We start from the raw sequence: 17,429 nt of genomic DNA on the forward strand, positions 1-17,429 counted from the left end.
GTTTATTTTTATTTTTTTATAGAACAAAGAAACCCTAAATGTTGCAGCAGCAAATGCCTAAGAGCACCTTTAATGGTGCAAACATCTCTTTAATGCCACCTAAGACAAAGAACAAACAAAAAATACACACCACTAGAAGAGATGTGTTATTTAAAATATTATGGAGTGGAAAAGAAATTATGAAGGGTCAAAGAACAATTTTGATTAATAAAAATGAATCAAAAATGATATTTTGTAAGAAAAAGGTAGCACTACCTTTTCTAGAATGGCAGTCGCCAAACTTGCTATTTGTGGCGTGTAACATACACTCGCCCAAATTGGATCATTAAAGAAAGGTGCATGCATCTACTCTCTACCATGTCTTTTTAATTGTCTTTTTTTCACTCAGTCTGTCCGTACACTCCCAATTTTAGTAGCAAACTAATTTTGAGAACAACCTGTCTAATGGTTATCTACTCTTTTTTTTGATGAAAACACATACAAAGAGTAACCACTAGAGATGCTCTAATACCACTAGGCGGATGAGCTACAGAAAGATGGAGACCAAGAGACTAAATCCGTTTTATACATTTTTGGGCCCGTCTCAAATATATAAATTAGGGTTTATATTTTAAGAAATTCAAAAAAATTAGGAAAATTTACATAGAAAAGAAGTGTTCATATATGATTTTTTTTTTCTTTTTCAAAGGAAGGAGGCATGGAGAAGTTATATGTGATCCAAGAGCTTGCGAAATTCGCCAGACAGTCATTAGCACAATTACCTTCCTTATAAAAAGGAATAAAAAAATCCCTATCATGGATACCCTAACATGATCCAAGAGAAAGGATGATCATGAGTCTAGCTCCTCCACCACTCATGTAGCATTTATCCCAAGCTAATCGGAGCCCGAAATAGAGACCCAAAGCTCAGCCAGCGGAGATGGACAATACCCAATGTTGACGACAAAACCCCACACCATAAACCATTGGAATCTCTAATTAGCCCACTGGCAGAGGACATATCCGAATTACCTTTACAAGCACCATGAGTGTTAACTTTAACCTAACCCATGTCCGTGGGCTTCCAATTGACCCAAATAATGCGAGTGATAGCCACATTGTCACGGCTTAACAACTCATTATCACTCATAATCTCCTTAACACTAGTAATAAGAAACTCAACATGATTTTTAGCAATTTGTTGCATGTTAAACACAAAGTCATGTCTCCATTTCTACAACCACCAAACCGTGTTTGGAAAGAAAATGGGCCATGGACTATATTTAAACTGACCTTTATAACTCAAGTTTGAGCCACTGTGTAAGGCAGACCCAAAATAAAACTGACCATGAAAATGCATGGGGATAAGCGAATGCCACATTGACTTCGTCATATAATAGTCACACAAAAGATGAATCTCCGTCTTAGTAAAATTGCATCTCGCGGCAGTTCCCATCAGGTGAAAGTAATCGACGGACACGATTAGCATTGCAGAGAATGCCACTATGCCCGACTAGCCAAACAAAACATTTAATCCTCTCTAGAATCGCAAGGCTCCAAATTAGATGCCAGAGAGTGTCACTTCCATATGAATCATCAGAACCAATAATATCATAACCAATTCACACCGAGTAATCCCCATTCAAACTCGCCTGCCAATCATAACCAATTCACACCTCCTTACTCACACTAGACCAGATATCATGTTCCCAGTAAGTTTTCTCTCTAGATTCATGCATGATCCTCATCAAATACATCTTGTTCATGCTAAAAGGATCTTGAGGTATGTGAAGGAACAATCAATTATGGATTATGGTTTGAAGCGGGGAACTAGGAAATTTAATTGGATTTTTCGACAGTGATTGGGCTGGAAATGATGACGATTGCAAGAGTATCAACCTATGTTTTTTCATTTGGGAATGATGTGTTTTCCTAGTGTTCCAAAAAGTAGGATGTTGTAGCACAATCATCAGGAGAAGCAAAATATATCTCTGCTGCTCCTGCTGCTAACCATGCTGTATGGTTGAGAAAGTTGTTGACGGATTTGGGAATGACTTCTACAAAAGCCACAACTATTTATGTTGATAATAAGTCTTCTATATGCCTCACTAAAAATTCTATTTTTCATAGGAATTCAAATCATATACCGGTCAAATATCATGTTTTGAGGCAATTAGAGGCTGATAAGGATATCAGTTTGCTACATTGTTCATCTGAAGAACGGCTAGCATACATCATGGCCAAGGGACTCCCAAAAGGAAGGTTTGAAAAGCTGAGAAGTCTTCTTGGAGTATTAGAACAAAATTTTCAAGGAGGAGCCTTACAAAATAGAGAAATTTGTTCTATTTTTTGTACTTAATTAAAATGTATCTTTTATTCTAGATGTATGTAAATTGTAGTTTAAGATATTTGACTTTTGTAAGTTAAATATAGTCCGTGTTTAGAAGTTTGTAGAAGAGTCAAAAAATTTATTATTGTACAAGATCTTTTGGATTAGTATAAATAGAAATGAAGTACCTCTCTCCACAATGAGGGAGTTTTATCTATTTCCTATTTTGTCTATCTATTTGTACTCTGTAATTACTATAAAAAAAAACAGAATGTGCGAAAGTTTTTTTCTTCTAACATTAACAACCTTTAAAAAAAATTAAACACCACCACCTTGATCTCTTCCATGTCCCAAATCTAAACTCCACAATCATTCTTTAAACCATCCACTGTATTTTGATGATGCCGAATCAAAGTAGAGACATGAAAAATGTTGAGAAAGTTAACTATTAATTTAAAACAATTAAAGAATTATTATGAAGTTCTAATTATGAAAAACTATTTTTGTAATTTATATTTTGGAGGGATTGTTTTTGTAATTTAAAATTAAAAAAAATAAAATATTTATTAATTGGGTAGCACCAAATTCGGTGCCACCCATTAATTGCGCCAACAAGAGTTGACTCTTGTTGGCTGCATTCACACCATCATCTTGACCATCATCTTGGCATTATAAATGTCAAGGTAATGACAGAATAATTGTGAGCATTGTATCAAAATAGTGGGAAAAAGAAAGAAAGTGAAATTGAGCAAGAATAGGCAGAATAATTGTGAGCATTGTATCAAAATAGTGGGAAAAAGAAAGAAAGTGAAATTGAGCAAGAATAAGAAAAAAAAGGAGTGGGAGAAAGATGTAGCTGAGAGGAGGTACAATGGTGCCTTGTGAATTTTGAGTGTTTATTAGAGGGTAGTTTAATTATTTAAGGGAGAGACAAAATAGTAAAGATAATTATTTCAGGTATTTTCGGGAAACACCTGAGTGTACTATTTTGGTTTTATCTCATTGTAACCTCATAAATTCAATAAAATTGTTTTATCGCTTCCGCTAAATTATCGCAATTAAGGAAAATTCCCAACAAAAAAAAAAAAAAAAGGCGTATTTCTGTCTCCAAAGCACAAAATTTCATTCTAGCTTTCTGATACTAGTGGGTCTCTTCATGCAGCAAAACTTCATTCAATGCGGAAGTTAATTTCTGCTCCAATCGAAGGAGACCCTCGTTCATACTAACCCTGAGGCACCTTTACACCCCCTTCTAGTCGACGAAGCTGTCTTTTCTTCATTCGGAAAATATTTCCAAACACTTTGTAGACCCATTGTGATATTCAAATTGGAGTCCCAATTATCCTTGAAAATTTGTGTGAAGTTTTCATTCCGGAACCAAGCGGCTTCAAACTGAAACAGTTTATTAGGCGGGGCAGGACACTGGATAAAATAGGAGTATGATCAGAACGGTTTGTGGGAAGGTGTCTGACAGTCACCTCAGGGAATAAATTGCGAATTTGAAGATTACAGAGAGTTCTATGAAGACAACAAGCAATCTTCGGGAGTGAACCCTCTATACCAAGTAAAACAAGGACAACTAAACCCCATGTCGACAAACCGCATATCATTGATCCAATTAGCAAAGAAAGAACAACGATCTAAAATGCGCATAGACCCTCCTTGCTTCTCATCTAGCGACTTAATACAATTAAAGTAACCGACAACTAACCTGAGACCCACAACATAATTTTTAATGTGTAACATATCCGACATAAAAAGGCGTTCGAAAGACAATTGAGGGCAAACATACACAAAGGAGGAAACAAAGGAAATCCCCTGCAATGTTTTACAACAAGAGTAACTTAGGTGTGAAGAAATTACCTATTGCTTTCTTACTTCCCCTGCTCAGATTGCATCATGCGGTGCAATTTGAGATTTTGTACCACATGATGCAACCTAAGCGGGGAACAAACCAACACTTGTTGTTCTAAAAATAATATAAATAATTGACTCATCGCTATTTAAAATATTAAAATACATATATTGTTATTTTTACTAATAGCAAAAGAAGAAAAACTCCTCGATAATAATAGATAGTGGAGCAAGACTCTTAGTGATTTGACGAGTGACTAAGAGATTTTTTTTAGTTGATTTTTAACTCAAACTCTCCAAAATTTAACTTAAGAGCCCAAAAAAGGAGTCTGTTGGAGATGCTCTTAGAGATTCTTAAATTCCATGATTATCCCACCCATAAATTAAATACAGGCTTAATACCTCTATCGCCCCTTGAACATGTTCCATTTTGTCACTTAACCCCTTCTACTTATTGTTCAACCTATCAGCCCCTCAGCTAAAAAATTCTCATAGATTTGGCCTCTATTGTGGTTACATGACATTGAATACACCTACTAAAACACCTTCTACATCCATTCTAATACACCTTATGCATCATGATGTGATGTGAACCCTTCCTTCACTGGTTTGAAACAGACATAAAAACCAAAAGGGCACGAAGCGTTACATTTAGTGAGTTAATGAGGCTAATAAGATGCACACGATTAGTTGAGGGGGCTAATCAATGTTATATAGGCATATAAAGGGCACACGGTGTTACATTTGTTGAGTTGAGGGGTTGATAGATTGACCACTAAGTAGATGAAACTAAGTGAGAAAATTGGACAAATTCGGGATACGATGGAAGTATTAAACCTTAATTATATGTCTCATAAGTACACTTATATTAGCCAAATTTTAATGTAAATATTTTCTTAACATTACTTATAATTATTCTAGATTATTAAACTTAGAATAATTTTTTAAGGATAACAACAAAAAAGAAGTACGAGGGCGAGCCTTGGCGCAACGGTAAAACGTTGTTGTCGTGTGACCAGAGGTCACGGGTTCGAGTCTTAGGAGCGGCCTCTTGCCAATTAAATTGGCAAGGGAAGGCTTGCCCCCAATACACCCTTGTGGTGGGACCCCTCCCCGGACCCTCGTTCAGCGGGGACGCGTAATGCGACCGGGCCGCCCTTTAACAACAAAAAAGAAGTACATCCATGTTTGGTGTAAAGACACTATGTAAACCCAAGCAAGAGGCAGAATCCTGACTGTTCTGAAGGAAAAAGACAGCAGTCTAATAATATTTTAGACCAACTTAATTTTAGCCTAAAAAGTAGCCGGCTTTCTAATAAATTATCCACTGCAGGACGTATCAATGGAATATAGTCAAAATATTGATGACAAATATGAAAAGTCCTGGTGGGTTTATTCCCCAATTAGCATCTTGCATCTGCATGTATATGTAATAAACTAAGATTAAGTGGTTATATTTAGCTTCCATAAAAGCCATCTAATCTTTTACTAATCTGGTTCTTATTAGGAGTATTCTTTCTAAAAAGCATGAATTGGTCTCTGTTGCAACTTATCCTTTTCTACTGCTATCTTATTAGCTGCCACAGCACACCTGATGGTGATAGAAAAGTAGTGATTACTTCCATGAATATGATCACTTTGTGTGATTTAACTGTTCCATAATTAAGATTTTTCTTCTGATGTAGGTATATATTGTATACATGGGAAACCATCCAAAGGGGGATATTTCTGCAACAACTTTTCATACCGACGTTTTACAAGATGTCGTTGGAAGGTAATTTAATCCGCATTTTACAAAAATGTTGAGTAAGCTAATTTTGAGAACATAAGAAGCTTACTGGGAGATACTTGATGTCATTTATTAGTGGTGCATCAGACTTCTTGCTCCATAGCTACCACAGGAGCTTCAATGGATTTGTTGCCAAGTTGACTGAAGGGGAGAAGCTGAAACTAGAAGGTTAGCATAAACATTGCTATCCATAAAAAGAGTATAATTATGTGATGTAAGGGTAAGAGATTTGAGATTGTGTTTTGGTTCTACTTTTTTAGGCAAGGATGGTGTAGTTTCTGTGTTCGCAAGTAGAAAGAAGCAACTCCAAACAACAAGGTCCCCGGACCCTCGTTCAGCGGGGACGCGTAATGCGACCGGGCCGCCCTTTAACAACAAAAAAGAAGTACATCCATGTTTGGTGTAAAGACACTATGTAAACCCAAGCAAGAGGCAGAATCCTGACTGTTCTGAAGGAAAAAGACAGCAGTCTAATAATATTTTAGACCAACTTAATTTTAGCCTAAAAAGTAGCCGGCTTTCTAATAAATTATCCACTGCAGGACGTATCAATGGAATATAGTCAAAATATTGATGACAAATATGAAAAGTCCTGGTGGGTTTATTCCCCAATTAGCATCTTGCATCTGCATGTATATGTAATAAACTAAGATTAAGTGGTTATATTTAGCTTCCATAAAAGCCATCTAATCTTTTACTAATCTGGTTCTTATTAGGAGTATTCTTTCTAAAAAGCATGAATTGGTCTCTGTTGCAACTTATCCTTTTCTACTGCTATCTTATTAGCTGCCACAGCACACCTGATGGTGATAGAAAAGTAGTGATTACTTCCATGAATATGATCACTTTGTGTGATTTAACTGTTCCATAATTAAGATTTTTCTTCTGATGTAGGTATATATTGTATACATGGGAAACCATCCAAAGGGGGATATTTCTGCAACAACTTTTCATACCGACGTTTTACAAGATGTCGTTGGAAGGTAATTTAATCCGCATTTTACAAAAATGTTGAGTAAGCTAATTTTGAGAACATAAGAAGCTTACTGGGAGATACTTGATGTCATTTATTAGTGGTGCATCAGACTTCTTGCTCCATAGCTACCACAGGAGCTTCAATGGATTTGTTGCCAAGTTGACTGAAGGGGAGAAGCTGAAACTAGAAGGTTAGCATAAACATTGCTATCCATAAAAAGAGTATAATTATGTGATGTAAGGGTAAGAGATTTGAGATTGTGTTTTGGTTCTACTTTTTTAGGCAAGGATGGTGTAGTTTCTGTGTTCGCAAGTAGAAAGAAGCAACTCCAAACAACAAGGTCCTGGGATTTTATGGGTTTCCCCCAGACTGTAACAAGATCAACTTATGAAAGTGATGTCATCATTGGAATGTTTGATACAGGAATTTGGCCTGAATCTGCAAGTTTCAATGATGACGGATTTGGTCCACCTCCAACCAAATGGAAGGGAACTTGCCAAGGAAACTCAAATTTTACTTGCAACAAGTAAATCTTTAGCCCTTGCAAACAAACTTCTAATTGTAGATTTAAAAGGATTGTTTTGACTGTTTTGAATTTGATAATAGCAAAGTGGTCGGAGCTCGATACTATCATAGTGAAAGAGAACTACTTACAGGAGAAATTGCATCACCAAGGGATACAAGAGGGCATGGGACTCACACTGCATCAATAGCAGCAGGAGGCATTGTCGAAAAGGCAAGCTTTCTAGGCATTGCCTCAGGGGCAGCTCGAGGAGGTGTTCCTTCTGCCCGAATTGCTGTTTACAAGATATGTTGGCTTGATGGCTGTTCAGATGCTGACATTCTTGCAGCATTTGATGATGCTATTGCTGATGGAGTCGATATAATCTCTCTTTCGGTTGGTCTCACGCCTGTGAACTATTTGAAGGATACTATTGCTATTGGAGCTTTCCATGCCATGAAGAATGGTATCCTCACATCAACTTCTGCTGGGAATCAAGGTCCATCATCTGAAACAATCCTAAATTTTGCACCTTGGACCCTCTCTGTTGCTGCTAGTACCATTGATAGAAATTTCATAAGCAAGGTGAAGCTAGGTAATGGAGCAATTTATGAGGTGAGCTTGCAAGCCTATTTATTTAATGTACAGAAATAATACTTCAACTCAACAATATTCTTACAGCTTTTTCAATGCAGGGCCGCACCATCAATGCATTCGACATGGAGAATACTATGTATCCAATCATTTACGGCGGAGATGCACCAAACGCAACTGACAGAGAAAATCAGGAACTTTCAATGTAAATGGAAAATTAGAGATAGAAAATAAATATAGCATTGGCATTAAATTAAATCATATGATACTGAAATGTTCATGCCTACAATGAAATGCAGGTTTTGCACTCCAGGAAGTTTGAATAAGACTTTGGTTGAAGGCAAAATTGTTATATGTGATGATGAGTTAGCGAGAACAGAAGGTGCTAAAAATGCTGGTGCAGTTGGCTCTATATTGAGATTTGGATTCAACCGTATCGCTGAAATTTATGATTTACCAGCTTCTGTAATAAGCATAAGTGATCAAGCTGACATATTGAAGTACTTGGAATCTAATAGGTATCTACACTTATACAGTTCTTTTATCTGTTTTATTTATGATTGTAGATAAAAGTCTATTAATTATAATCATAAACGGGTTGCGTTCTTCTGATGTAAATCTTCAGTGAGCCAACTGCAACAATATTGAAGAGCACTGAATATAAGGATGAATTAGCCCCATCTGTGGCTAGCTTTTCTTCAAGGGGACCTAATCCAATAACAAGGGACATTATCAAAGTAAGTAAACTTATCTTGTTTTCTTTTCTCCTGGGGTTTTGATGACTCTAAACTTGTCATGTTTTAACAGCCAGATCTGACAGCTCCCGGGGTGAACATTCTAGCAGCATGGACAGAAGCTGCTCCTACATTGGGATCAGATATTATTCCATTCTTTATGATATCTGGCACATCCATGTCTTGCCCGCACGTGTCTGCTGCAGCTGCTTATGTCAAGTCATTTCACCCAACTTGGTCTCCTGATGCCATCAAGTCTGCTCTAATGACAACAGGTAATGGTTTTGTTGATCATACATTTAACATCATCCCAAACTAACAGTTTTTGGATTTAATCTTCTTTGTAGCTTACACCATGAATGCTGATACCAACCCGGATGCAGAATTTGGTTACGGGTCAGGTCATATTAATCCTGCGAAAGCAGCTGACCCCGGATTAGTATATGATGCTGGAGAGATTGATTATGTTAAATTTCTATGTGGGCATGGATATAGCAATAAACAGCTACAGATTATTACAGGAGATGATAGCACATGCTCGGGAGGAGCAAATGCAACTGTATGGGATCTGAATTACCCTTCTTTTGCTCTGTCTACCAAATATAAGGAATCAATAACCCGAACCTTTCATCGAACTGTGACAAATGTTGGATCAGCAAGATCTTCTTATAAGGCCATAGTAAATGCTCCTGCAGGACTTCAAACTCAAGTTGAACCAGCAGTTCTTTCCTTCAAATCTGTTGGGGAGAAGCAATCTTTTGTTGTGACAATTAAAGCTACCATGATTAAACCTATGATCTCTGGTTCTTTAGTTTGGGATAATGGATTCCATAAAGTGAGAAGTCCTATAGTGGCACATATTACCAATTTCTGATCTAAATGAACATATAAACAATTGTTCTTGGTAACGTTTTATGTTGAATGGACTTCTGCTTCTTCATACTAAAGTGCAAGATTGTGGCTTAATTATTCAAAGACAGACTATATATATCAAGCTGTTTAACATAATGGTGAAGTTGCCAAAGAAAAAAGGGGGCAATTCAATTAGCAATCCAAATGTTCCTTTACTTTACTAGTTATTCTGCTCATAATCTACATAGACATACAACAATTGAAAGTGCCATTATCAAAATAAAGACCAATTTTGGAAAGCATACGGAAAAAGACTTCCTGCAAGAATCCTAGATAGAATATCTCAGATAAGATGATAAAACATTTATGCCATCATCTCTTTTCTTACACAAAGAACAACATTCAGAGCTTTAGTATTTAGAAACATAACAGTATATAGAAGCTAAATAAGTATTGATATCAGGATGTAAATCTGCAACTGACCTGCCATTGCTTCGAATCAAATTGGTGAGCACCAAAATCCATTAAGCCATTGCTTCGAATCAAATTGCAAAAATGAAGGTTACACACCAAAGATGTGAATTAGGCTAATGGTTGTACACCTGGTATGTAATTTACCCCATAATCAGGCAATCCCTTGGGCAGGTCCTCCATAGGACCGTAGTCAAAGTCAGGCGTTTATCCTTTCGCTTCTTGTCTCTTTTACCTTTCACAACTATTGACTGACGGCCCTTGCATCCTTAAAGTGCATCAGTCGCAACCTCTGCAACAAATTTCTGATTCTACAATGGATCAGGGCATTGAAACCCACTCTTGGCCAAGTAATGCTCCACCAATTCATCGGGTATATGGTTTGACAATTTCTGTGAATGCCCGATTCTCAGATGCCTTGCAGTTCTCCTTCAGCATTCTACAATCTCTGGCTCTCATGTCGCCTGAATCACCGGCGTCGCCAGCAGCCGCACTGTCGCCAGCATTCACGCCGGTCACCACGTCCACATAAGTCCCCCCGTCAACAACCACTCTTCCACGCAAATTTCAGATTCTGCAACTCCGAAATTTCTTAATCTCGTCCAAAATCAATTTGTCAATCTTCCTTTGTCATCCTAAATAAGGTAGTCTCCTCTTTAACTTGAATTTACAAAGAAATGCTTCAATTTCTAGCTTGTAAATTCAATTTTCTAGGGTTCAAAGTCTTGAAATTTTGGGTTGAATTTCTGTAGGTGCATTTGTATGTGTCATTTGTTGATATCCTTTGATTAATTCTTATTTGAATTCATCAAAGTGGCCAATTTCATGCTTCAGTTTGGCTGGAACTCACTCACTCACTTATTGTGTGCACACTAGCTGTTTGATAAAAATTCCCAATGAACAGAAGACTCATAATTCTCAACCGAATTGCCCAAAACCTATTTTAATCTTCTTATTGGCTCATCCAAATCAACTGGTATGTGATAAAAAGATTGAAAATCATGCACACCAATTCCCCCACATAGGCCTAAGTTCCATGTAGTGTTCTTGGCCAAAAGTTACCCACTTCAATTTACATATGGTTTTGAGTACCTCAAAGAATGAAATTGTATTCAAATTGCTAAAGAACAACTAAATTATCTATATATACTATCCTAGATTTTTCAAAGAATGCCTCTTTAATTTTGCCAAATGGCATTTAACTTTAAATCTTTATTTACAAAGATAGAACAACTTGCTAATCAAATCTGAAAATTCAGGATAACAATCACTTGCCAAAATTTACCCTTCACTTCCCTTTTACATGGCCGAAATAACAAGAGGGTTGATAGGGAAATCTTTCAAACATGGTTAAGCTATAACAACAACAACAACAAAGCCTTAGTCCCGAAATGATTCGGGGTCGGCTAACATGAACCATCATATAAAACCGTGAAAATTAAGTCGTGTCAGCGACACAGATTCGCTCCCTCCACTCCGTCCTATCCACTACCATATTTTCCTCAATTCCCAATAAACTCATATCACTCTCGATCACCCTCCTCCAAGTTTGCTTAGGTCTTCCCCTACCCCTCACCACTACATCCCTTTGCCACTCTTCGGTTCTCCTAACCGGCGCATCAAGCGCTCTACGTCTCACATGGTTAAGCTATAAAAACAGCTTAAATCAATCCTAATGGAGACGATACTCAATCAATCCTAATGGAGACAATACTCATTCTCATTCGTGTTACTTGGACCTAGTACTTGATAGTATCACTTTTTAGGACAAAATAAAGCTATGTTAACTGGGTTTATGTTCAAAACTGGCATTTTCTAGTCAGCAGGGGCTTAATTTGTGCAGTCATAATTGATCAATAGCTCAATGTATCAAACTGAAACTCATTGGCTTAATCAACAAAATTTGAAAAGTTGAGGAGCCTTAGAACTTTTCTCCAAAAATTAATACTACTACTGTACTACATTTATTTGAATAGAACAATATTTTGAGCCTTTGTATTTAGCTAAAATTTTGTTTGACCCTAAATTTCAATTTGTTGAAATTTGACACGATTAAAATGTAACCTTTCATTGATGGTATTATATGTCATGTTTAAATGCTATACATCTTAAGTTTAAACTTTGAATTGACTTGTAAATAAGGTTCGAGTCTTAGTAGCGGCCTCTTGCAAAAAAAAATAAAAAAATATGCAGGTGAACGTTTGTCCATAATACACCCTTGTGGTGGGACCCCTCCTCGGACCCTCGCTTAGCGCGGATGCATAGTCCACTGGGCCGTCCTTTTTATTAGACCCTACCACTAATCAAATATCCCTTGTATACCTTTTATTTTTTTAACATCAATCATTCCCATGTAATTTGTGTAACCTTTGCCTATGAGGGTGGGCTCGACCAGAAGGAAGCAAGTTTTCTGACAACGCCATATGGGTTCGATTGCCACTACTGTTGTTGAAATTCCTATAGGTGGAGCAATATGTAACCCTCTCATAAACCTCTTTATAGCCTTAAGGCTGTCCTTAGTCCTAAGCTAGAGATACCGCTCAACCCCTACACTTTTTAGCTTTTATAACCAAAAAAAAATATGTAACCTTTTTTTTTTTGTTTATAGGTTGTGTCGAGAGTAGAACCTTCAAAAAGAATATGATTTGGCTCATTTATTCGTATTTGGTTGAGAAAGAAGAATACAATAATATGCTGTTCGAAGGAGGCCAGGGTAGAAAACTTAGTGATGGCAGTACTTTGATGGCATTTATGGCCGGCTGCAGAATAAGGATTTTCCTTGGGGACGAGCTTACCAATGGAATAAGCACAAAATTAATTTTATTCCTATAAAATCCATTACATTTTGGTCCTGAAAATTCACACTCATTCAGTCCTCTATAATTTGCTCTACACTGCACTGATTGCTCGTATGGCAAGCCCCAAGTGGCCTTTTCTGTGGCTTCTCTTAACCAGTATTTTTCATAGCTGTCATTGCACACCTGATGGAGATAGAAAGGCATGAAATTACATCTCATATTTTTTCCCCTTTAATTGTATAAATGAATTTTACTTTCATAATGTTTGTTGTTATTAATTCTGTCACATGAAACATTCTCTTGTTTGAGTATTTTCATGTATTTCCAGTCTATCAAACTGTTAATTTAAGTGCTGAAAGTTGGTATGAATTTTTATGAAGAGAATGCCATGTGAGGTGGGAAACCTAATTATTACATGAGTTACTGTTATTTAAATATTTTACTCGTATATTTTTTTTTCTCATGCAGGCACATGTTGTATATATGGGTGACCGTCCCAAGGGTGAATTTTCTGCAACAGAATTTCACACCAACATTCTACAAGAAGTTGCTGGAAGGTTAGCATTTCACCTGCACTAGGATGCTGAGTGTTAAATTTCTCAATGAAATGACAACAGCTAGGATAAATTTCATAAAAGCTTATGAGAGTTTCAATTTTCAAAATGTTTAAACTTTTTAAAATCAAAGTTTCAGTGCAACATCGAGCCAAAATGTGCATTTCGGATAATTTAAAAACATAATTCCCATCTACAAGGAGCTAATTGATAGAGCAAATGTCAAGTTTGATATATAAGGGGCTGAATCTCCTTGTGGATTGTATTAACCAGTGGTTCAGCAAATCTCTTGATCCGGAGCTATCACAGGAGCTTCAATGGCTTTGTTGCTAGATTGACTGAAGAAGAGAAGCAGAAACTGGAAGGTGGGATTTTAATCAAACGGAAGAAAACCAATTTTTGATTCAGTTATTCTGATACATATTTCTCTTTTTCTTTTCAGGCATGAAAAGTGTTGTTTCTGTGTTCCCTAGTGAAAAGAAGAAACTCCTTACAACAAGATCCTGGGATTTTATGGGTTTTCCCCTAAATCTTACAAGATCAACTTATGGAAGTGACGTCATTATTGGAATGCTTGACTCAGGAATTTGGCCTGAATCTGAAAGTTTCAATGACAAAGGATATGGTCCTCCTCCAACTAAATGGAAAGGAACTTGTAATGGAAACTCCAACTTCACTTGCAACAAGTATATGATCAATTCTTACTTTTTTTTTGGGGGGACTAAATTTCATAGACAAGACAAGATATAAGCAAGAGTAATTTGGATTTTGTCCCAATTTTACTTTGTTATACAGCAAAGTGATTGGAGCTCAATACTACCATAGTGAAGGAGAAATACTTCCTGGGCAGTTTGCTTCGCCAAGGGATTCTGGAGGACATGGGACTCACACAGCATCAACAGCAGGAGGAAGCATTGTTAATAAGGCAAGCTTACTCGGAATTGCTCAAGGGACAGCTCGAGGAGGCCTTCCTTCAGCTCGAATTTCTGTGTACAAAATATGTTGGTCTGGTGGCTGTTCAGATGCTGACATTCTCGCAGCGTTCGATGATGCTATTGCTGATGGAGTCGACATAATATCTCTTTCAATTGGAGGCTGGCCTTTGGACTATTTCGGAGATTCAATGGCTATCGGAGCTTTCCATGCTATGAAAAACGGTATACTTACATCAAATGCTGCTGGGAATGGAGGTCCTTTACCTGAAACACTAGCAAATTTTGCACCTTGGGTTCTATCTATTGCTGCTAGCACTATAGACAGGAAGTTTGTAACCAAAGTAAAGCTAGGTAATGGAGCAATTTACAAGGTGAGCCCGCAGGCCTAATTAAATGTAAAAGAACCTGATTCGACGTAAACTGATCCATGAATTCGGTAACAATATCGAAAAAATTCATTTTACGGAATATCATGGAAATGTCTGTCACAAATCTGCATTTTCTAGTACTTACCAAGAATAATTAGCCTATTATCAAGCATAAAAAGAGTTAGCTATAATTGCTTCAATGCAGGGACTCTCCGTAAATACTTTCGATCTCTGGAAAACTATGTATCCTATTATATATGGTGGAGATGCACCGAACATGACCAATGGAGAGGATTCGTATTCTTCAAGGTAAAACATCAATATTTATAAAGTAAAAAGATGATTTATGAGTGTATAAGAAGTTGATGCCGACATTGAATTGTTGAAAGTACAGGTTGTGCAAAGAAAATTATTTGAACAAGACTTTGGTGGAAGGAAAAATTGTTCTTTGTGATGCTCCTGAAAGTGATGGGGCGATAGATGCTGGGGCTGTTGGTTCCATAATGCAAAATGGGGTTTTCAAAGATATGGCATTTACTTTTGCTTTACCTGCTACTGTGTTAAGCATGAGTGATGGATCTGATATTTTGGAGTACCTAAAATCTACAAGGTATCTGCAACTATGTTTAAATTAATGTTGATTGCATAATTATTAAGGCCATACGATCTTAATTCCATCAAGGAGGAGCCATAGACGGAAGCAGAGGCAGAGGGGGAATGGGATGCTGTTCCACCCCCGGCCGCGGGGGATCACCTCTAAGAGAGGGGGCCATAGGCGGAGGTGGGGCATGGGATGTTGTTGCACCCCCAGCCGACGGGAATCACCCCTTACAGAGGTGGTCACTTCCTGGTTCAACCCTGCAACTTTGCTTGTTACGGGTACACCTCCAGCAGATGAAGAACGAGATACCCAACCCTTTATGGGCTGAGCATCCTTTTTTTTCTTGCCGAGGCCACAGCAGAATAGGGTATAAGCAGTAGATCAAAACGACGCCATTTTGGTTTGCACTAGCTAAACAAAAACTTTAATCTCAATCTGCAGTTTTGCTCCTCCATCAGCTTCGACTCTGCCACCGGAGGAGTCATATAATAGCATATTGTCCATTATTGGCATGTATATATAAATGTGATGAGTTTATATTCATCTAGTCTATTGGATCCGAACCACTGTAGAATTCCTCATTTGCATTTTTCTTTTATGTCCTTCCAGTGAACCAACCGCAACAATATTTAAGACAATCGAATATGATAACGAACTAGCCCCAACTGTGGCTACCTTTTCTTCAAGAGGACCTAATCCGGTAACAAGGGACATCATCAAGGTAAAATTACAGGAACTATTACTCTCCAAATTTTCTTGATGTTGTTTGACATTTCTTTCCTGTTCTACGTAGCCTGACCTGACAGCTCCTGGAATGAACATTTTAGCAGCATGGACAGAAGCTTCTAATCTAACACGATCCAAAACAGATAACAGAATCGTTCCTTACAACATAATCTCCGGCACATCCATGGCTTGCCCGCACGCATCTGGTGCAGCAGCCTTCGTGAAGTCATTTCACCCGACTTGGTCTCCTGATGCTATAAAATCTGCTCTAATGACAACAGCTTATCCAATGAGTTCCGACACGAATCCTGATGCAGAGTTTGGTTATGGATCAGGCCATATAAATCCTGCAAAGGCAGCTGACCCGGGTTTGATTTATGATGCTGGAGAGATTGATTATGTTAAGTTCCTATGCGGGCAAGGATATAGCAACGAAATGCTACAACTTGTTACAGGCGATGATTATACATGTTCTGAAGAAACAAAGGGAACTGTGTGGGATCTGAATTACCCTTCTTTCGCTGTGTCTACAGAGTATGAGAAATCGGTAACTCGGATCTTTCACCGAACTGTAACTAATGTTGGAGCAGCTAAATCAAGTTATAAGGCTGTTATAAATGCTCCGGAAGGACTAAAAATTGAAGTTCAACCAGATGTTCTTTCGTTCGAGTCCATTGGGGAGAAGAAATCATTTGTTGTGACTGTTGAAGCTACCATGATTAAACCTATGATTTCTGGTTCTTTGGTTTGGGATGGTGGAAAGTATCAAGTGAGAAGTCCTATAGTTGCACATATTACATATCCTTGATCCATTTTTGAAACATAAATTTCTTGTAAACTGAATGGGAAACTAGAACTATGTTTTTCCTATATGATCTTCTAATTATATGGTTACTTAAAATGCCTAATGTTTGATCTTTTTGGTTGCCAAGGTTTAAAATTATTACTCCTTTTGTTTCATATTAGATGTCTTTTTTTGGTTGTACAAGAAATTAAGGATATTAGAAAAAAAAAACTTTGTTGCCGCATATTTATTGGTTCCACTATTTATTTATTATATAATAAGTTAATTATTTTAATTAATCTCTATAAACCCACATTTTGTAGCACACAAAAAGTGACTTAATGTGTATTGATCATATAATATGACATGTAAAGAAAAAATCTCTAGAAAGACATGTAATATGAAACGGATGGAGTATTATGTAGAACAGATTTAGGTTACATCTGAATTATTTTATATTATTAGTCACTATATCAAAAGGCAAAAAGGATCTAAAAGCCCCAATCATTATGATTTTAGTTGATTGAACTGTTAACCTTTACTTTCAACTTATTAAACTCCTAATGAGTTATCTTTCGATCTT

At 37.1% G+C, this 17,429-nt stretch overlaps 2 protein-coding genes across 3 annotated transcripts; both read left to right on the forward strand.

The window, feature by feature from the left end:
• The first annotated feature begins 5,722 nt into the window (after nucleotides 1–5,722).
• Nucleotides 5,723–9,631, forward strand: LOC136227243 (cucumisin-like). The gene is made up of 8 exons (XM_066015909.1): nucleotides 5,723–6,119; nucleotides 7,210–7,453; nucleotides 7,534–8,044; nucleotides 8,125–8,228; nucleotides 8,323–8,541; nucleotides 8,649–8,760; nucleotides 8,831–9,032; nucleotides 9,105–9,631. The coding sequence occupies exons 1-8, from the start codon at nucleotides 6,014–6,016 to the stop codon at nucleotides 9,629–9,631; spliced, it is 2,025 nt and encodes a 674-aa protein (XP_065871981.1). The 5' UTR covers nucleotides 5,723–6,013.
• A 288-nt stretch (nucleotides 9,632–9,919) lies between these two features.
• Nucleotides 9,920–16,978, forward strand: LOC136226883 (cucumisin-like). Of its 2 annotated transcripts, XM_066015556.1 has the most exons (9): nucleotides 9,920–10,724; nucleotides 13,347–13,435; nucleotides 13,706–13,797; nucleotides 13,875–14,118; nucleotides 14,228–14,738; nucleotides 14,941–15,044; nucleotides 15,130–15,345; nucleotides 15,946–16,057; nucleotides 16,130–16,978. In XM_066015556.1, exons 2-9 carry the CDS (start codon nucleotides 13,362–13,364, stop codon nucleotides 16,868–16,870), a joined length of 2,094 nt encoding a protein of 697 aa, XP_065871628.1. In that variant the 5' UTR covers nucleotides 9,920–10,724; nucleotides 13,347–13,361; the 3' UTR covers nucleotides 16,871–16,978. The 2 variants fall into 2 exon arrangements, with proteins under 2 accessions (XP_065871628.1, XP_065871626.1); XM_066015554.1 differs by lacking the exon at nucleotides 9,920–10,724 and having other exon boundaries at nucleotides 13,341–13,435.
• Nucleotides 16,979–17,429: the final 451 nt, after the last annotated feature.

Source organism: Euphorbia lathyris, chromosome 4, assembly GCF_963576675.1.
Source record: "Euphorbia lathyris chromosome 4, ddEupLath1.1, whole genome shotgun sequence".
NCBI lineage: Eukaryota > Viridiplantae > Streptophyta > Magnoliopsida > Malpighiales > Euphorbiaceae > Euphorbia > Euphorbia lathyris.